This window comes from Emericellopsis cladophorae (genome assembly GCF_022114955.1).
Source record: "Emericellopsis cladophorae strain MUM 19.33 chromosome Unknown NODE_10_length_638493_cov_120_236322, whole genome shotgun sequence".
In the NCBI taxonomy this organism is placed as follows: Eukaryota; Fungi; Ascomycota; class Sordariomycetes; order Hypocreales; family Bionectriaceae; genus Emericellopsis; species Emericellopsis cladophorae.
This window is the reverse complement of record NW_026250935.1, coordinates 187,298-207,289: the sequence shown is the minus strand read 5'-3', so window position 1 is coordinate 207,289 and position 19,992 is coordinate 187,298. Positions and strand designations below refer to the sequence as shown.

Genomic DNA, 19,992 nt, shown 5'->3' with positions numbered 1-19,992 from the left:
AATAAACCATTCTTCCCTGTTGCCGTGTGAATCTTGCTCCAAGGTCTGCCAGGAATTCATCGATCCGAGAGATGGCTCTCGCCCGCCAGCCGTCAGCCACGAGGCTGGCGGCGTCCAATGATCCGAGTCGACTGCCTGGTGGCTTTAAAGCAATCCGGGCTATACTCGACGGTAGCTACGGCGAAATGACCAATGTCATGGGGGTTATTGTCGATTCTAAGACACCAATGGTCACAGGAGGCAAAGGCGAGATGTCTTCCTCATCGATTCCTGTCGAAGACGAGTGGCTGACATTTGCAGATTCAAAGTCCACTTGTAAACTCATCGACACTACCGTCGATGGATTGAACGAAGTCGACTCTCTTGAATTCTGCCTCTTCCGCCCTAATAAGGATGGCCATCCAGAGTTCAAATGCGGTGATGTGGTCGCACTCCGGAGTGTAAAGGTGAGCAAGGACGGGTGCCCATGTCCATGGCCAAGCTGAAGCCCAAAGACACAATCGCACCGTGGCGGCCCCATATCGGTTCTGTCCACCTATAGCACCAAGTTTTGTTTGTTCGATGCAGCGAAGCTTCGAGAGGACCCTCAAAACCCATTTGCAGCTTCACGACCGGTGGCCACTGAGGACCAATGGTCACCATCGCCTCCCGAATGTGCACACGCAGCGTGGCTTTTACAGAACGTGAATCAGCATCGCATCCCCACTGTCGAGGAGTTCCAGACAATGGTCGCACAGTCGGCGACCTTCGTGGACAAGTTTCGTGTGCTGCAAAACGTCGAGCCTGGTAGATTCTACGATCTCATCGTCAAGGTAGCGCGCAAACCATACGACCAGGGGGACAAGGTCACGCTGTGGGTGACGGATTACACGGAGAACCCTGCATTCTACCGATTCCCGGAGCGATCGAGCAACGGCCTCGCCGACCCCCAGGGAAACCCTGACGGGGACCCCTATGGGTACTGCTCCAAATTCATCAACAGAGACAACATTGCGACCGCGCCAGACGCTATACCAGGTCAGCGCAGCCTCCAAGTCACCTGTTTTGAGCCACATGCATCTGCGATTCGCGAAGAAAACATCGATAGAAACGCCTGGGTATCCATGAAGAATGTGCAGATCAAGTACGGCAACAACCAGGCGAATCTAGAGGGGTTTCTCCGCGAAGATCGCGCTCGTGGGTCCAAAATCGGCATTTCGCAAATTGACCTCGACGAGCTTCGACGAAAAGAGCTGAATCCAAATACTGACCAACGGCTGAGAGACGCCCTGAGGCGGAACCGCGACTACGAGAAACAGAGAAAGGGCTCCGACGACTTGATCGCGCAGGCAGCGCAAGCAGGCCAGAAACGCAAGGCCGCGCCAGCTACTGGGAATGGTCCCACTACAGAAAACGCAAAAGCCCGGCGTCGGAAAAGACGAATGAAGAAGCAAGAAGCAGAGGTCGCTGCACAGGCTCCCGCAAACGGCGGCAATGGGCGCGGAGTCCAACCCATTCATCAGGACGAGAGCAGGACGCTGGAGGTCAAGGAGGAGGAGCCTTCGCTGCCAACTTTCGATTTGAACACATTAGGTAGGCTGCCCGTCGCTGATTGCCACTACGCGCTTGCCAACAAGAAAACAGTAAAATGCGAGCACTCCTCGGAGCCACCAAGCACGGTAGCCAGTATCCTTAAAAAACACATCATCCGGACGGACGTCGGCGACCAAATGGTAGACCTCACCCTGCCATTTGTCTGCCGGAATCACCGCCTCGACGTCCGCGTCGTAGACTACTACCCGCACGACATGCGCAAGTTTGCTCGGCCGAAGAAATTGGCCCAGTTTGACATGCTTTCAGACAATGAGGAGTCGGACGAGGAAGGCTCCGACACGGACATGGAATTTGGGGCCCATGCCGCGCCCTATGAGTGGGAATGGCGATTCTCGCTCTTGCTGGAAGACGCGAGCATGACAGCTGCCGGAGACTCTCGGGAGCAGGTCTGGGTGTTCGTGGACAACAAGGCCGTACAGTGCCTCATCAACCTCGATGCCTCCAACCTGTATCGCGAGGCAGATGACCTGAAAGCCCTGCAGGAAGCCATGGCCGTGCTATGGGGCAACCTCCCCCAAACCAAAGAGCCAGCCCTCGCGGCTCAACGAGAACGGCCGCGGACGCTGGCTGACGCGCCACCCCCTGACAGTTCGGACGCTGATAACCAAGCCGAGAAAGCTGCTGTTCAACTCGACAACAAGCCATTCAACTGCTGTGTCAAGCAGTACGGTGTCAAGGTTCGCGACGACGACCCCGACAAATGCAATGCAGGCGATGACTTCCGTTGGGAGCGCATGTTTGGCCTGTACGGTACACGACTGACGCTTCCGATCTGAGCTGGGCTTGGTCCTGGAGGTATAGAGTGATGATCGAGCGACTTTTATATGTATAAGTTGATATCCATGTGTATATAAGTAAAGGCCAAGGACATGGCACGTGGGAGGTTGTGCAAACAAGGCGTATCACAATCCACCAGAACACTCTGTCGGAGATGTCTCCTTGGTATTTAAACCTTGCATGCAGTAGCGACTTTCAGATGCATTGGGCTGGCTGGGGATTAGTCGCCCTCTTTCAATTACTTCAAGTACGACATTGGCAGACTACGCGAGCACAATAGTACGTAATAACATTGATAGCTGAGTACGGGTGACAGCACCGAGACTTTCCTGCAACGCCAGTCGTTCCAAAGACACCAACTGCACCCAGCTATGTACACCAGACTGCCAACCCAAATTGAACTGACAGGCTTCTTTCTTTCTTCGCCTGCCGCCACGTCGAGCAAGCAGCCAACGCAGATCCAAGAGCAAAAGGTATAGTTTTTGTCATCATCAATCGCCGAGAATATCATCATCTACATCGTTATTCCGCTGAGGCGGCGCGGCCTCGTCGGGCTCATCGTCGATGGGGTCAAAGTCCAGCCCAGCCTCCCTGTCCCGCTCGTCGCCCGAGGCAAAGGGGTCGTCGTTATGGGCTGCCTGTTCTTCGTCCTCGTCGTCATCATCAATGGGCTCGGGTTCTCTGGCGGGCTGCTGCTCACTCTCCTGGGCCGTAGTCGTGGATTTCTTGGCAGACTGGGCCGCGCGAGGAAGGGCGTTCTTCTTGTCGAGATGGGCAACGACATCACTAAAGTTCTTGCCAAGCTTGTTGCGGTTGCGCAGCAGGCGCTTCCGGAGCCGGCCTTTGTAAGCCCCCGAGCTATCGAGGAGCTTGAGGTTGATGCACACAACCAGGAATGCTGTGAGTCGACAGAGTGCCTTCTCAGCCTGCAATTGGCGGGCCAGTCGTGCGTGCTCGCTCAGGCCGGCTTCGTCTTCGTCGTCGTCGTCGTCCTCTTCTTCCTCGTCGTTGATGGGCTCTTCGTCCTCAGCTGGTGCGTTGAGGTGGACGCGTTTGCTTCGCTTGGCGAATGCCTTCTCGGCTCCCTCAAAGATCGAGAAGATCTCGGGCACAAGCGTGGGTTCAATCTCGGGTGCGAGGAGCTCAAGCTGGTCAAGCACATCGCGCTGTGCATCGCTGGCTGCAGTCGAGCGACGTTTGCTGATGTGCTCGCGAAGGCTCGAAAAGAAGACATGAAGCTCACAGAGACAGCCTGTGGCGAAGATCCGGAGCTCATCGACTGCCGCTCGCGAAGAGAAGGTGACGATGGTGTGGCGGCGATACTTCTGCCGCAGGGAAGAGAGAAGATTGACGTCTGACATGGACGGGTAGTTTCCATCGCCGAGGAGCTTGACCAGTTGCTGGACTCTCCACATGAAGTAGAAACCGCAGGCCTTCAAGGCATACGAGACGACCTCGTCCTCGAGATCGTCAATCTCCTCATTATCCTGAGGATCGTACTTCCCGCGATTGATAGTCTCGAGCAGAATGTTGAGCACAGATGTATCAGGGTCCTCGGCATCGGTCTGAGCATCGAGAACGTCGACACAGCTGGCGATACCGGCGAGGCGGCTGATCTTCATGATGACGGTGGACAGGCTTTGCAGGGAGTCTGCGTCCAGGTTGCCTCGTTTGCTCAGCTCGCACTTGGCATTGATGCTGCGTAACGACGCAACGCAGGTATCCCAGAGGTTGTCAAGTCGCTCGTCCACGAGCTCCTCCGAGTCCTCGTGCTGTCGCGCATGCAGCAGCGCATGCACTGTCCTGGACACGACGCTGGGATCATTGTGTCGAGTGAATTGCGTGCACATCTCGTCGAGCAGCTTGGCATACTTTGTACCGCCCGACCTGAGCTGGCGCGACATGGAGATGTTCAGGTAGTGTTCCAGATGCAGCACCGTGCTCGCAGGTTCGGGATCGGCGCCAAACTTGTTCAGAAGCCGAGGGATGATGTTGAGCAGTGCTTCGGCAATCCTTTCCTGGGCCGCAGGCGCCTCCATGCGCTGCCCGCGTCGTTTGCCCTTATCAAGCTCTGCTGTATGCTCTAGGTCCGTCTTGATAGCTGCTACCAACACTTTGAGGAGGATGGCCTCTTCGGCGGGTTCTGGGGCGACAGCTTTCTTGAAAGCATTCTCGTGCGACGCGGCTTTGGATCTGGAGGCCGACTTTTTGCTTGTCGTATGGTCGTGCATCAGATAGCCAGCCAACAGCTGCCAGTCTCTCACCTCGTCAACCTTGTCGTAGAGGACTTGGGCTGCGAGGGAGACGCGGGTTTCTGGAGGGTCTGCACCCAGCAGGTCCACTGCGACAGCTAGGCGGATAGGATGGTCGTCCTGTTGGCGATCCTCAATTTGGGCGTCGTAGGCAGACAGAGTCTCGGCGAGGCACTTGATGCTGACCCACTCTCTCCTGGGAGACTCGTAGTCGTCTTCCTCGACGTGATCATACTCGTCCAGCACTTCGCTGCCTCCAAGCTCGTCGACTTTTCCCTCGTGTGCCTCCTCGATGCAAGCAACAAAGAACCCCACGACGGCCCTGCGGACCCTGGGCTCGCTGTCGAAGATGAGTTCGCCGATGCGGTCAATCTCGGCCGGCTCCAGCAAGGCTGCCTCTCGCAGAGCGTCGACGACGGAGATGGACGCAACCCTTGGGGCTACATCCTTGTCGCTCGTGGCCATTTCCACGATACGCTCTCGGAATCGGTCGACAAAGTGACCGAGCTGCGCAGCATCCCTTTTGAGCACGCGCCCGAGTTGTTTCAGCACCTCTTGGCGTGTGGTGAGGTTGGTGTCGGAAAGCATCCAGCCCAAATAACGGAGATATGACGGCTCCATGAACGTAGTGGGCAGGTCCCAGATCCAGTTGCCCAGGGCCTCCACGCACTCTGTGCGAATGACTGGGTCGGTGTCGCGATAGCGATGCACAAAGACTGTGTCGAAGAAAGACTGGATCGTGTCACTACAGAATCCGCGATATTCGGTGGCCTCGTTCAGGTTGAGTCCGATCTCGAATGACTTGGCCTTGGCCGTGGAGCGCTTGGACGCTTGCAGCTGCTGCTCGATCGTGGTGATGCGGTAGTCGAGGGTGTGCGCCACGGCGACGAGGCCGGATGTCACTGCGAGGGCGACGGTGGTGCCCGTGTGGCGGAAGGCTCGCAGTGAGGATGAGGACATACTCGAGAGCCAGGCGTGCAGGTTGTCCATAAGTTCCGGGTCCTTGTAGAGAACCTCGGATTCGTGCAGGACATCAACGAGAACCTTGAAGAATCCCACGAGCAACTCGCGAAACGTCCTGGTCGTCCTGGCCTTGGATATCAACGGATAGTCCACTTCTTGTTGCTGGAGAGCGTTAGCAGGGGGCCCCTCAGACTCCAACATGGACAACCTCGTACCTCCAGGTAAGCATCTTGCAAGTCTGTCAGTCTGTTCGGAATATTGTCCGGATCTTGGACGTCATCGATGGTCACTTCATGCTCGCAGCCGATGCATTGGAGAATGCAGTTGATGAGGCCCAGCAGCGCTTCATTGCGGTCCTGGCGGTATCTCTCGAGCCATTGCTGAGCTACCATTCCGCCCGTGTCGCCGGATCCGAATATTTCAGCTAAGCAAGGTCAGCGAACCCAGTTTCTGCGTGGAAAACGCGCTTGACTGTACCGTATAGCCCGGTGGTCTTGTCGCCCGTATCGAGTCGCGCGGACCTTTTCGGCATCCGAGGGAGTGTGATTGCGCGATTTGCGCCAGAGGTGTGAGCGCCATTGGTCTTGGGCTTCTTGACCGCGGGCTTTCTGGAGCGCGATGGCTGCGCCTTTCGCGCCCTGCGGGATGAGGCGGGCTCGTGATCTTGGTCCGACGCATCACCGTCTCCGTCACTCGATTCGTCGCTGTCCTCTTCGTCGAGCTCGGGGACGTCATTCTCATCATCCTCGGCGTCGTCGTCGCGTTTGCGCTTCGAGGCCTGCGCGTTGGATGGTTCTGGCGCGAACTTGTCGGGAACCCTGGAGACGCGTCCCGAGCGACGACGACGCGCCGCAGCGTCAGGATCGGCACTAGAGGTTGCTGCGTTGTTGTCCATGATCTGTCGCAGAGGCTGGCGCTCCGACGGCATCTGCAGATGCTGGACCCGAGAACGGGAGAAAGAGATCCTGATCTTTGCGCGATTGGTGAGGAGCTCAACTTCTCACGGTGGCACCCGAGACTTGAATGAGTGGAGCGGGACACTTCGCACGGCAGGCGCGTTGATGGTGCCACTTGCCCAAGTGGGTTTATTTTGGCGGTCGCCTCCGGTCCCCTGTAGTTAACGGTGCGTGTCCCTGGCCAGGGCCCAGCTGCCCGTCGGGCCAGCGTCGGATACTCTGTCCAATCAGTGCACGTGGTCGCTGGCAGGCTGCCTCTATCCGTATCGCGATAAGCTCTCTTCCACTTCTGCTCCACTACGAACACTGGCACGCTCGTTCATCGCATATTTCCAGACCCAATGCCGCGTCCAAGAAGTGACAATCGAGTCTCGGGACTCAATTGTCTCGAGACGGGTGTATGGCAGTCTTCCGCCGAGGGTTGACTTGAAAGCAAGTGATCAGTTGCGAAAGCAGAGCCGATTTCCACACCCATCACTGGACCATTGTCCTCCAGCATGGGCTCACCATTTCCTACATCCATCTCCAAGGTCGGCGAGGGACACATTGTCGTCAGCCCACTGCCTTCGGGCGGCAATGGGCTTGAGACCATTACATATCAGTATCCACTGAAGCTGATTTCACCGACGCCATCCGTGCACCAGAAAAGCGTGCTGGTCTTTCTTCTCTCTTACGGAGGAGGTCTCGTGGGAGGAGACCACATCAACCTCGACGTCGATGTGCGGGCTGCCGCCCTCCTGAGTGTGGTCACCCAAGGCCATACGAAGATCTTCAAGTCAGCATCGCCAGACATTGTCACGAGCCAGAACCTCAACGTTCGGATCCAAGATGATGCCTCCCTGTGTCTCCTGCCAGATCCCGTCCAACCCTTTGCGGACAGCGTCTACATCCAGAAGCAGATATTCACAGTAACGCCTACGTCGACATTGTGCTTCCTAGACTGGGTCACGCAGGGACGGACGGCTCGTGGAGAAAACTGGAGTTTCGTCTCCTGGAAAGGCTGCAATGAGGTGTGGCTGGCTGGTCACAGTCCAGACGCGAAGCCAAGACTCCTCGTGAGAGATACCGTTCTCCTGTCGAGCCCGGACAGTGTCGTCCTGGGCCGGTCCTTGAGAGACGCCATGCATCAAATGGCCGTCTTTGGCACTCTCATTCTGCGCGGACCAAAGGTGCAGCGCTTGGCGGACTTTTTCACGACAGAGTTTGCCGCTTTGCCAAGGCTAGGTGCGCGCGACTTTCGTACCATTGAGGATCAAGCGAAAGAAGACAGCCAACTGTCTGAGCTGGAACGATGGCGAGCACGGAGGATCAGGATGGAGAGGGAGCAGGGGATACTATGGTCAGCGGCCCAAGTTCGAAGCTGCGTCATAGTCAAGCTCGGTGCCAGGACGGTAGAAGGCGGGCGAGAGTGGGTTGGAGCGATGCTCTCGAAAGAAGGCAGTGTAGAAGAGCACTTTGGCGAGGAAGCACTCATGTGCGTCAAGTAGCTGCGTATAATTTGCTTGATTCATTACTGTTCTCCTTGTCTTTCATGTCAGCGTACATAGTGTACAGTGTGGTGGGGCGCCCCAAAGGCGGCTTCGGACCCCACCACTAAATCCAAAAAAGTTCGAGATCCCAGTTGGAGAACTTGGGTCATTCCAACGTCCCGCTCACACTCTCCTCAGCAATCACCTCCCCTTGATCCTCCGCTTGCCACTCGAGCCATCGCAATGAATAGAGGCTCAAGAGGCACGGCGCGTGGCCGCGCGGGCGCAGCCGCATCGCGCGACGCGACACCACGAGCGACACCTGGTGCGTCGACGCCCACCCCAGGTCGCACCACACCGAGCGCACTTGGCCGGACACCGAGCACAACACGCGGAGGACGCGGCGCATCGGCGCCCACAACCGGACGCTTCCGACCCAAGAACATTAGGCGAGATGAGTCGGAGCGAGACACCATGGCGCGGGAGGAGGAGAAGAAGGCCTCTGCTCGCGCAGCCGAGGAGAAGAAGGCGCGAGGACGGGCACGAGGCCGGAGCAAGAAGACGCGAGGCGATACAATGGGGTCACGGGGCAACCGGATGGGCGTGACTTCTTCCTCAGGCCTGTTCTCGGGCGGTGACTGTAGGTTTTCCTGTGCATGGGCTTACAACTACGCACACTAACCGTGTTGGCAGCGAGATCTGGCGGCGGCTGGGGCGGAGGCGGTGGTGGAGGTGGCGGAGGCGGAGGCGGCTTCGCTTCCAGCTACGCATCAGGAGGCGGGCCCTCACGAAGCAGAGGACAGGCAGGCTTCCGCGAAGGCACCTCAGCGCCCTGGGACAAGCGAATCAATGCCGACAAGCTGCACAACCCACAGCCGGACCAGGAAATCGACAGTGCAGACGAAGAGATGATGGAGGTGATCGGCAAGAAAATGGACGCCATGCCCATGGGTATCTTCCGCAAGAAACACAAGGAGACAGAGGTCGTGGTGGCGACAACAGCCGAGCTCGAGGCCGCAGAGAACGCGGGCGAGGCCGTGGCTGTGGCACCCGAGGAGGAGGAGAGCCTATGGGTGGATGACGACACCGACCAAGACAAGCCCTCGACGACGGAGGAGACGACGGGGGACGAAGAAAAGGCCGACAGCATGCAAGGCATCGTTAAGAAAGAAGCCGAGGATGAGGACGCCATGGACCTGGACGAGAAAGTCAAGCAAAAGGTCAAGGGCGCGGTCAAGAAGGAGAAGCCAAAGGTCGAGATCAAGGTCAAGAAGCCGCCTCAGGACCCCGAAGAACGGGTCATCCAGTCGGACCTTGATCTGCTGGCGGGCGAGCTCGGGGCTGTCACCATGGACGGCGGGGCGCAGACGGAGAACCCGGCGGATAAGGACGGCCGCATGTATCTGTTCCAGTTCCCGCCTCTACTACCGCCGCTAAAACCGGGACCGCAGCCGCAGGCAGAGGGCAGGGTGAAGCCTGAGTCCAACGAGATCTCCATGTCCGACGTGCCGGCCGCGGATCCTGCGCAGGTCGACCTGACTGGGGCCAACGACGACGCGGACGAGGCCGAGCAGAGAAGCGACGAGGGAGACGACCCGGAAGAGGAGAACGGCTTCATGTCGTCGTTGCTGACGCAGGGTGGCATGGTGGGCAAGATGGTGGTGCGGAAATCGGGCAAGGTCGAGCTGGACTGGGGTGGGCGCGTCTTAGAGATGAGCCCTGCGACCGGCATGAACTTCACGACGACGGCCGTCATTGTGGAGGAGAATGACGAAAAGGCCGCGACGGGCGCCGTCGGGGGCGATGGTATCGGCATGGGCAAGATCATGGGACGCTTTGTCCTGGCACCGGTCTGGGGCGAGGAGGAGGAGTGGGACGTGGCCCCGGAAGAGCTGGTCGTCAACCAGAGTGCGGATGGCGACGCGGCATAGCAGCATGACGAATGATAATGATATGTGCAGAGCCGTTGGCAGTGCTTGGTCCTCTCAGAGACGTCGGTGCTTTCAAAGACCTAGCATAGTGTACTACTACGTTGACACTCTTGAGGCAATGGCCCCCTTGAAATCTCATGTCTCTTTCGGGCTCTATCCATGACTTGTCCCTGAACATGCAGGGTCAGAGAGCGAGACTATTGACTTTTCAAATTCCTACAGGCGGGACTGGACATGGAACCAGGCCAGGGAATGCTACCATGACCTGGGCTCACCCAGCCATGATATTGCTTAGGCTGTCTCGTGTCACGTGCGCAACATAGCAATCGGTACGTCCAAAGCGTTTAATTAATCCACCGTCCTTCTGACTGTACGGACAACGCAACCGTCTTCGGTTACGGTCCGTCAGCGTTGGTGTCGGACTATCAGACACGAGTTTCAGACACGAGGGGCGGGGCCGAACTCGGGGGGGGCGATCCTCGATTGTTATCAAGATCGCCAGACTTCCCGCCAGCCATCCTACATCTCCCTATCTCCCTATCTCCCTATCTCCCTATCTCCCTATCTCCCTATCTCCCTATCTCCCTATCTATCTACCATACCAGACCTCCAGATTGGCGGTCAATCTTGCCATCAAGCTTGCGTCACTCCAGCGCAGCCAATCATCACCACCACCACTACCACCACTACCACCACCACCATGTCGCTCACCGTGCTCACAGACCGCACGGTCACACGCCTCCTTACGTCCCTAACGGCGCCCACCCTCCAGCCCATCCTCGCCAGCCTCGGGTCCGCGCTGACAACCTACGCCCTCGACGGCGCCGAAAAGGCCCACCAGCCCCATCGCGCCGTCGTCAACCGCGATGGCCAGGTCAGCCTCTTCATGCCCTCGTCCACCACGTCGCACATTGGCACCAAGATGGTCGGCGTCACGCCCGCCGACAGGCAGACCTCCAAGACGGCCGCGGGGCTCAACAGCGTGCTCACGCTCTGCGACGAGGCTGGGCGCGCGGTCGGCGTCCTCAACGCCGCCGGCCTGACGGCCTTTCGCACCGCCCTGGGCATCATGCTGCTCTACCGCTTCCGCGAGGTCACGGACAGCATCGTCGTCTTTGGCGCCGGCAAGCAGGCCCTGTGGCATATTCTACTCGCGCTCGTCCTCAAGGGCGACGCCATCCGGGAGATTATCATCGTGAACCGCTCCCGGGAGCGGGCGGAGCATCTGCTGCAGAGCGTGAAGCAGAGCGGCGCGTCGACGGACAAGATCCGCATCTTTGACGCGGAGAAGGAGTCGTTGGAGGACGTCGTCACGGCGGCTGACGTACTGTTCTGCACGACGCCCTCGACGGCACCCCTGTTTCCTGCCTCGTGGCTGCTAACGGAGCAGGCGAGGCGCAAGACGAGGTTCATCTCCATGATCGGGTCGTATCGGCTGGACATGCAGGAGATTGACCCCGACTATCTGCGCAAAGTTGTCGACGCCGGGTCCGAGTTGGCCCAGGGTGTGCTGGGCGCACAGGTGGCGGTGGACACGCGCGATGGGTGCCTGGCCGAGGCAGGGGAGCTGGCCAAGGCCGGTATCGAGGGTGACAAGATGCGGGAGGTGGGGGAGATTCTATACACGCAGGAGAAAGGCACCGAGGCTGAGCTGGATACGTGGTTGAAGGGGGGGCTCGTGGTGTACAAGAGCGTGGGCATTGGCATCATGGACATTGCCGTCGGATCGTCGCTGCTGGAGCTGGCCCAGAAGGAGGGCGCTGGTACTACGGTCGAGGACTTTTAGACGGTTATGAAATGAAAGAGTGAAAGAATGAATCGTTGGACTACAGTGGTGCTCTGTGATGCTGTTGAGAATGTGTGACGTGAGTTCTCAAGAGGTTGAGCATCCGAGTGACTGAGCGCAGGAAATCACAAGAGAAGGAGGTACTCGACTTTAGTAATGTTGTTTGATATCCTTCTAGATGTAGGTTTTCATGAGTATTCATTATCATGACCATGACCGTTTTCACCACGCTTTAAAAGAAACCCCAAATAGCAACGCTCGCTTCATCTATGCACCGGCTCCGAAAATCCTCCAGGAGACAAAAAGAAAAAGAGTCGTGGACCGCTTAGAACTTGAGCGTCTTGACACGCTGCCAGAGCTCATTGCCCATGGCGCCGGCCAACTCGCCCGCCCGCGCGGCCATGCCCTTGTTCTCGAGCGATCGCCTGTACAGGTAGCCGAGACACTCGGTCAGGGTGCCCCAGGTGAGGTACTTGTAGACGCCAGGCGCGTTGGGTCCGCTGTTGTGGCCGCACTCCTCAAGGAGCTCGCAGGACACGTCGTCGGCCATGCCCTGGAGCTGGCCAAACTCGAGCAGGGCGCAGGGCTGGCCGGCCTCGACGCGCTCGCGCTGGAGCGTGAGCGCCTTGCGGACAGATTCGGCGTTGTGGGTGGCCATGAAGAGCTGGGTCGTGGGGAAGGTCGCCTGGCCACCCTCGGGGATGTCGCAGGAGATGAGGCCGCGCGCAATCTCGTCAAAGCAGTTGTGGGTGTCCTGGGCCGTGTCGTGGATGAGGTGGCGGGGGTCGGTGTCAATATAGGCGCCGCGGACGAGCTTGATGCCGAGGGTCCAGCCCTCCTCGGAGGCCAGCTCGACGTGGCGCTTGACGTTGGCGGGAGCCGCCTTGAGGTAGGCCTGGATGGTGTTGGACATGACGGCAACGCCGTGCTTGTTGTGCTTGCGCATGAGAGCAATGGCCCACTCGTCAATAGTGCCCTGGAGCATGGCCTGCTCGGCGTCGAGCCAGCAGCGGACGCCCTGGGATGAGGCCAAGGCGCACACCTCGTCCATGGCCGCCTGGAGGGGGGCGGGCATGGACTCGCCGGCCTTGAGGGCATCGAGCGCCATGGGCCCGGCACCGGTCACCTTGATGGCGAGGAAGTCACCTGCACCGAGGCACGAAAGCGTCTTGAGCAGACCATCCTTCCACTGCTCGACCATGAGGGTCTCCTGCGGTCCGTACATGAGAGACTTGATCTTGTCTTGGGTAGAGGCGGCACCGCCCTTGATGACAGTCTCCTTGCCGTAGCAGAGAATGACGCCGCGGTAGCCCATGTCCTTGAGTCCAGAGATGCGCCGTTGGACCATGCCGGGGCTCATGCCCGCGCAGAACTGGTCGTAGGCGAAGGCCCTGAGGAGGAAGCGGAGGAGAGGGTTCTTGGCCGTGTCGAAGAGGGCGTTTGTGGGGTGAACAGCGCGGCGGAGGACAGCCATGGAGACGCTGTTGAGGAGAGGGGAGGACATGGCGTAGTTGACGGCGAGGGAGCGCAGGACGACGCTGGTGGGTAGTTTGGCCAGTGGCCGTGGTTGCTGCCTCTGAGTCTGGGCTGGCCGTGGGAGGCTGGCGGCAAAGGGCTCGAGTGGGAGGTAGTCGGCGCCCTGCTTGGGCAGGGCCACGATCTTGCGGGCGGTAGAGACCCGCATGGTGATATTGCTGTGAGTGCTGTTTACTGTTGGGTGGAAGTTGTCGTGAGATAGGTGTCTTTTTTAAGTCGATGGCAACGAGACGATTGCAGACACTTATTGATTAGATTATTGTTGGATGGATGATGATTGAAAAGAACAAAGGAAGAGACAATGAATGTGTCTGGTCCAGATGGACAGCAGTATATACCCCTTCACGATGGCCTTATCAGCAGGCAGGCGGCTGAGCTCTTCGCTAGCTCGCGCTCACCTGCCTGCCACTTACACCGACCGAAAGCCGGAGGCAGGTCCACCACGCCAAAGATGTGTCGGTTAGTCCTTCCGACGTTTCTGTGCCGGGCTCGGCGTGGGTCTGACAGCTCCCCACACTATCACCTGCCAATCGATGCAGCCCGCGCATCGGCCCACGCACCCATCCATCGTGCCCATCTATCTTTTATCTGTGATGCAATGCTGCCAATGCATGCCTATCTCCGTTGTCGGTGGCCTCCCTTCAACCTGCCGGGTTTTTTTCTATCCATCTCCATGCAAGCACACCTGGCGTGCCCGCTGCCTGGCCACGATCCCGGTGGCCGAGGAAAAAAATTCAATGGGCCACATGATCATCGCGTCGCACGTACATTACTCACCTTTGGTGGTGGTGACCAAATCGTTTGTCACAGATTGATGCCCGGGCGCCGCGACCGACTGACTCCAGTCTGTCCAACCTGATGCCGGCCGACCACGCACGCTGGCCGCAAATTTTGGCTGCAATGCTGCCCTGCGCTGCAGCGAACTTGCAAGCTGTTCAACGGTCGGAATGTGGTGTCACAGGAGTTGTGGCACGGTTCCAGACTGTCTGTCGCCTGGTCTACCGTATCACCGTTATCTCGGGTGAGATGCGTGACGAGCGACTAGAGGCAACAAAGCGATTCATTCAGTCCATTCCATTTGATTCAAATCCATTGTTTTACTTCGGACTTCTGAGCATACCAGAGTGGACTCCTTCCTTGGACGCCTACCTTTCTGAAATTCCCCTAATACTCACGCCACGAGCCTCCTCAGGCAGTCGCGACTCTACTCCTGGCTTAGTCGCTTTCTCCGCCTTGTCCTCTTCCTTGCACTGCGCTGTCTTCCTCTCAATCTCTTCGAGGCCCGTCGTCAAATCCAGCTCACTCGTCCTCACGAATCGGCTGCGCGTGCCCACCTTGAAGCCGCCGTACACAGCCACAAACATCATCAATGGCAGGTAGTTGCCGAAGAACTCGGCCGTGCTCCAGTTTCCCTCCTTGAACATAAGCCACCCGCTGAACAATAACACTGAGGATATCACAATGATGATCCCCCACGCACCGATTGTGCTGAAACCGCTCTTCCATGGCAGTACGCTCTTGGGCACTTGCTGCGCCTTCATGTCCGCCCTGAAGCGAAGGTAGGTCACTGCGATACACTCCCAGGTGATGAAGCCAGACAGAGCGGTCAGCTTCACCAGAAAGATGAATACACCGACGCACTGGACCCCACAGTCAGGAAGGCCAGCAGACCAATGCTCCAGGTGGCCAGCACGGCGACCCAGGGGCAGCCCTAGCTCGTGGTCTGGGAGAAGAACTTGGGCGCTAGGACTGAGCCAGACATTGCGTGCAGCGTTCGCGAGGCTGTGAACAGCTCCGAAATACCGGCGGGCAGTGCAGACGTGAGGATGCACGCGTTGATGATGCCCGGCAGCGCCTTGATGCCCGCATGCTCAATGACAATGACATAGGGACTCGCAGACGCCGTCGGCTGCCGTCTTCAGGCCCGAGAAGATGCCCGGGAACTGAACCAGCCGGCTTGGGACGTCCGAATACTGCACAAAGGGGCCCGGGTCTGTCCAGTAGCAGAACCCAATGACGTCGCCGTCGGAGCCAGCACCTGCGTCCACGGCGATGGAGAGGATGATGAGGCCGAGAATGGTGGTAACCTTGACGGATGACATGCAGCATTCGACTTCAGCGTACACACGCGGTCCGCACAGGTTGACACCCAGCGTGACGGCAAGACAGATGGCGATCCAGACACCGCTATTGACAGCATCCGTCCAGTACGTCATCAGGACGGCCACGGCAGAGGCCCCGGCGGCCGCGATGAGAGCCCAGCAGTACCAGTAGTTCCAGCTCATGGCGGCCGAGAGGCTGGGGTCGACGAAGCGCGCCGACAGACGCATACGGGCGCCCGCGACGGGGAGATAGGTGACCATCTCGCCCACGCAGAGCATGACGCAGTAGACGACGGAACAGATCACGGGATAGGAAAGCACCAAGCCCATGGGGCCGGCCGTGACGAGGGCATTGCCGACTCCGAGGAAGATGCTCGTGACTATGACGGAGCCGAGCGAGATAAAGGTCAGATGGCGCGCGTTGAGCTTGCGTTGGAGACCCTCGTTGCCGGCCGGGTCGTCGGTGCAGATCTCGACGGCGGAGTTGTTCTCTTCGGTACCAAACTTGTCAGAGTGGTAAGAGGGGGTCGCGCTGGGCAGCGGTGTTTTGGAATATCTATGGAGGACCGTCACGATGGCTAGTTGTATTCACATTTGGATGTTTGTCCGGCGATAGGTTGCAAAGGTACTAGTATTCTAGAGATCTTCAACGCGAGTGTAGGTATTGCACACTCGGGCACTTTGTCCTGGCCTTGAGAAGCAAAAGAATAGCCATTATAGTTTCCAATGTTAACAAAATTCACCGTGGACTGATAATATTTTAGACTTCACTATGGTCACGAAGTGAGTTTTGCTGTACAGTCACTCAACGGGATTTCACGTGGTCGATGGTCTTCAGTATTTTTTTATATTCCGCTAGAAACAATCATTGCTTCATCAGGAGAATGACAGCATTCAAAGACCCCCTCTGGGTCCGGACTTTGCTCATCACACCGCAAGCGGGATCGGCCTTAGCACAACTACCCTCGACGTTGCAAAATGGCCATGCTATGCGAGAAGCCACTATAAATCTTACGGATTTCACGGCGTCATCTTCTTCCACGGGGATGCCAAGTCTACAATAACCCTCTCACCGAATATATCCGTCAAACCATCACCGTCTTGAAGACGGTGAAGTCGTCCACTCACCGTGCGGGTCGGGCACGTGCGCGCGCTTGGCCGTCCTGCAAGCGCAGGGTAAGGTGGTCTCGGGCCGGGGCGCGGCAACTGCAAGCTGCTGCAGCAGCATGCATCCACGGTGTGGGGGCACGCCTTGGAGGCTTGGAGGGGGGTGGGTGTCTTGACTTCCTCATCCTTCGTAGCCATGGCAAAAGATAAGAAGAGTCAAGAAGACAGACTTCCCCGTGTATGGTTCCCCGCTCTAGGGGACGTGCGCACCTGGTGATGCAGGATGGTGATCCGACGGAGGCAGTGCCTGTACCCCAGGTTCCTGGTCAGATGATGCGATTAGAGTCGGCGTTGGTAATCAGAATTCAGGACTGGGCCTTCTTTTTGTTCTCCCCCAGATCAGACCGAAGCGCGAGGCTGGTCTAGAAGCGGTAGATCATGCAGAGCTTGCACAGAACGTTCCCAAAGAGGAACATGCAATTCTGGGAACCACCCCACCGTATTCCCGCGACAAAAGGGCATCATCTGACTAGACTCCCTTATCTCTGGTCTGCAGGCCACATACCGCATTGGGCCAAGCTGCGTCTAGGTTCTCGCGGACGCATCGGGCCCACGAACCGACAACACGTCCGTGCCGACGTCTTGGCTCGATCGGAGCGCCGGAGTCGGCTCCACAAGCCGACTTTTCTCGGTTCGTTATCACCTTCGTGTTTTCAGTTTTTGCTTACGTCAGTTTGCTCGGAGAAGAGCCTCCGGTGGAGCACGTCAGAAAGACCTTGTCTGATCATCGTGAGAGATCGGTGATATCGTGCAGGAGTGAGACACCGGTTGGCTCACAACAAATTCTTCTCAAACGTCAATCGATGGGGGCCTGAATCGTAATCCTATCCCCATATGGTGCCTATCCCTTGTCCATGCCAGTCGGTGCCGGCTAGGACGACACGGGGTACACCTCACCATCGCGATGGGGAGGAGATCACCATCGATCGCAATTTTTTGCTGGTAATGTTCTCATCATTCAATATCGTCATAATTAACAGGTAGATCCTTCATGCGAGTTTCGCTCCGCCTTTGTGCACCGTTACTCGGGCATCATAAAGTCCTCCACCTGGAGATCATCAGCGAGATTCAGCATTTCCGTTGGTGACATGCCAAAATTATTGTAGCTCCCCAGTAGATCCCACGTCTCGTGATCCATCTCGTCCGATCCATTGTTCCCCGCTGGCATGGACTGTGGGGCATGGGGATGGTGATTCTGGGTATGGTGGTAATGTTGTGAGATGTGCTGAAGCGGCACCTGGGATTGTTGATGCGGTTGTTGATGCTGGCCCTGTGACTGCTGATGATGTTGGTGCGGCTGTAGTGGAGCATTCTCGGTGTACTCGTGCGCATATATCCTCTCGTGGTGCTCTGGGTCGCGACCCCGTATGTAGTCGCTCATAACCTCCTCGAGACGCGCAAACTCGCGTTTCCGTAGGGCCGCCGCCGGGCTGCGGCGGCTGATCATAATGTTGAAGATGTGACGCGTGGTGCTGAGCCAGGTCTCGTCCTGGATAAAGTCGGGTGACACCGTGTCGAGGACGTAGAGCAGGAAGGCGGACGAGAAGGAGGACTCGAGCTGGAACGGCAGAAACGAGTCGACCAGGTTCCTGTCGCCGAGGTTGGCCACCGTTCTCAGGATGTTCAGGGCCGAGCTGGAGCAGGCCTGTAGCAGAGCGGCAATGGGCCCTTCGGGGATCGAGTTGTCCGTGTCGCCATGCGCCAGTCGCCTCTGGAGCACACACATAACCAGCGGCCTCGTCGTCAAGACAACGCAGTGGTGGTAGGAGAGAATGAGCCTTGTGGCGATCTTGGACGTGCTGACGTCCGTGCCCTTGAGCTCTTGCTCCATGTAGGTGGTCAGGTCTCGCGAGACGTGCGCCAGGTCCTGTAGGACAGACTGCGTGTCGCGAATCAGAGACTCGTTAAAGTGTCTATCCACGCCATAGACGCCGGTCAGGATGGACGCTGTCAGCCGCGACAGCCTGATCTGCAGTGACAGGGCAGTTGCCCTTGGCGAGTCTTCTATCATCGAGGGGAGTTTGGTCGTAATATCTTCGTCGCGGATCGAGCTCGGCGCACCGACCAGCGTGCCAAACTCGCGGTCCATGATGTACGCCGTCCAGAAGATGGTGTTGCAGCGCTGCGAGTACCGCAAGCCGACGTCCTCGGGCGGTACGTGACGATGCCAGCCTTCAATGACCGAGATACGGAGTGCTTGACCGATCAGCTGGAACGCCATGAGTCGCAGGTCCACTGCCTGTAGGTACAGCGCCGCGAGGCAGAGCGCTTCAACGGCAGGCATGGATGCCTTGTCAATGGGCACGAGCGCTGGGATCAGTGCCAGTGCCCGTGAGGCGTAGCTCATGCCGGGTAGGGTGCCTGCTTCCGAGCTCTCCGTCGGACTGAACGCCTCGCCGAACGCAAGCATGAATAGGAATTGCGAGTACCAGTAGCGCGACTCGTTGGCCACCTCCTGCGGGTTGTGATAAAAGTCGCGCATCTGCTGGTGGAACGAGTCGTGATCGATAATGTCGTACAGTGATCCGAGGTGGTACTTGACCGTGTGAGCAAGATAGCTCGCATAGTCTCGCGAGGGGAGGTTGTCGACGCTCGGCTGCTCGTTGGCGCCTATGGGGTCCCAGGTGAGGTGCAGCGTCTCGAGATCCCATGGGTTGACCGGGCTTCGGGCTGGAGGCATCTCCATGCCAGAGCCCTTGCCAGCACCGATGATGGCCAGAACACGACGGCAGAACGCCCAGGAGGAGGTGGGTCCCATGTACCAAAATTTGCCGTTGGAGTCGCGGGCGAACGTCTCGCCATTGTCCACGAGAGGATTCTGGCGGAAGCCATGGGGGGAGGAGTCGCGATTAGTACTGGTATCTCTGTCGTCGGGGCCAAACGTCCTACGTTGCGTGGGCTCCGGGAGGTGCAACGACCCGGGCGTCGTGCCATCGCGGCTGCCTAAGCTGGCGTTCGTCGTGACCGTCGACCCGTGGCGGCTGTCTGGCATCGCCCGGGGCCCTATGCTGCTCCCGTGCCTAGACATGACGGTGGACTGTGGCGGCGACAGGGCCGTCTGCCTCCGTGGCGAGGAGGGCCGCAAGATGGACCGCAGGTCCCCACGGTTGTCGGTAGACGCTCTGGTCTCCAGGGACTGCAGATAACTCTGCGAGACGGTGATACGCGCATCCTCAGCGCGGAAATAGCACTCCTCCTTCTTCCGCTGGCAGCGGACACATGGCATGGTACCAGAGCACCGGACTTTCATGTCGCGGCATCGCGCGCAGCTGTAGGCTTGTCAGTGTGTCTTCGCTCTGCACCTGGTGATACGGGGAGGTGGGGGGTAAGCCACAAGGACTGGAAGAGAAGGAACAAACGTACGCTCGGAGGCATCGTTTGCTGACCTTGTCGCCGCTGCTGATGACCTGCGACATGGTGTTGAGGATATCACATTATCGAGTACTGGATGGTTGTGAGA

The 19,992-nt window shown here is 58.2% G+C and overlaps 8 protein-coding genes across 8 annotated transcripts; 4 read left to right on the top strand and 4 right to left on the bottom strand.

Moving 5' to 3' along the window:
- Nucleotides 1-227: 227 nt before the first annotated feature.
- On the top strand, nucleotides 228-2,369 carry J7T54_002078 (uncharacterized protein; the record flags this gene model as incomplete). The annotated part of the gene is made up of 2 exons (XM_051504680.1): nucleotides 228-446; nucleotides 681-2,369. 2 exons carry the CDS (start codon nucleotides 228-230, stop codon nucleotides 2,367-2,369), a joined length of 1,908 nt encoding a protein of 635 aa, XP_051363775.1.
- A 492-nt stretch (nucleotides 2,370-2,861) lies between these two features.
- On the bottom strand, nucleotides 2,862-6,513 carry J7T54_002077 (Cohesin subunit-like protein; the record flags this gene model as incomplete). Its single annotated transcript, XM_051504679.1, has 3 exons — nucleotides 2,862-5,747; nucleotides 5,801-6,009; nucleotides 6,063-6,513. 3 exons carry the CDS (start codon nucleotides 6,511-6,513, stop codon nucleotides 2,862-2,864), a joined length of 3,546 nt encoding a protein of 1,181 aa, XP_051363774.1.
- A 525-nt stretch (nucleotides 6,514-7,038) lies between these two features.
- On the top strand, nucleotides 7,039-8,028 carry J7T54_002076 (Urease accessory protein-like protein; the record flags this gene model as incomplete). The annotated part of the gene is made up of 1 exon (XM_051504678.1): nucleotides 7,039-8,028. One exon carries the CDS (start codon nucleotides 7,039-7,041, stop codon nucleotides 8,026-8,028), a length of 990 nt encoding a protein of 329 aa, XP_051363773.1.
- A 225-nt stretch (nucleotides 8,029-8,253) lies between these two features.
- Nucleotides 8,254-9,941, top strand: J7T54_002075 (uncharacterized protein; the record flags this gene model as incomplete). The annotated part of the gene is made up of 2 exons (XM_051504677.1): nucleotides 8,254-8,650; nucleotides 8,704-9,941. 2 exons carry the CDS (start codon nucleotides 8,254-8,256, stop codon nucleotides 9,939-9,941), a joined length of 1,635 nt encoding a protein of 544 aa, XP_051363772.1.
- A 700-nt stretch (nucleotides 9,942-10,641) lies between these two features.
- On the top strand, nucleotides 10,642-11,727 carry J7T54_002074 (uncharacterized protein; the record flags this gene model as incomplete). Its single annotated transcript, XM_051504676.1, has 1 exon — nucleotides 10,642-11,727. One exon carries the CDS (start codon nucleotides 10,642-10,644, stop codon nucleotides 11,725-11,727), a length of 1,086 nt encoding a protein of 361 aa, XP_051363771.1.
- Nucleotides 11,728-12,052: 325 nt separating this feature from the next.
- On the bottom strand, nucleotides 12,053-13,411 carry J7T54_002073 (proline dehydrogenase; the record flags this gene model as incomplete). The annotated part of the gene is made up of 1 exon (XM_051504674.1): nucleotides 12,053-13,411. One exon carries the CDS (start codon nucleotides 13,409-13,411, stop codon nucleotides 12,053-12,055), a length of 1,359 nt encoding a protein of 452 aa, XP_051363770.1.
- Nucleotides 13,412-14,032: 621 nt separating this feature from the next.
- On the bottom strand, nucleotides 14,033-16,593 carry J7T54_002072 (amino acid transporter; the record flags this gene model as incomplete). The annotated part of the gene is made up of 4 exons (XM_051504673.1): nucleotides 14,033-14,194; nucleotides 14,439-14,903; nucleotides 15,165-15,856; nucleotides 16,494-16,593. The coding sequence occupies 4 exons, from the start codon at nucleotides 16,591-16,593 to the stop codon at nucleotides 14,033-14,035; spliced, it is 1,419 nt and encodes a 472-aa protein (XP_051363769.1).
- A 960-nt stretch (nucleotides 16,594-17,553) lies between these two features.
- J7T54_002071 (uncharacterized protein) lies at nucleotides 17,554-19,948 on the bottom strand (the record flags this gene model as incomplete). The annotated part of the gene is made up of 2 exons (XM_051504672.1): nucleotides 17,554-19,801; nucleotides 19,896-19,948. 2 exons carry the CDS (start codon nucleotides 19,946-19,948, stop codon nucleotides 17,554-17,556), a joined length of 2,301 nt encoding a protein of 766 aa, XP_051363768.1.
- Between the last annotated feature and the right edge of the window lie 44 nt (nucleotides 19,949-19,992).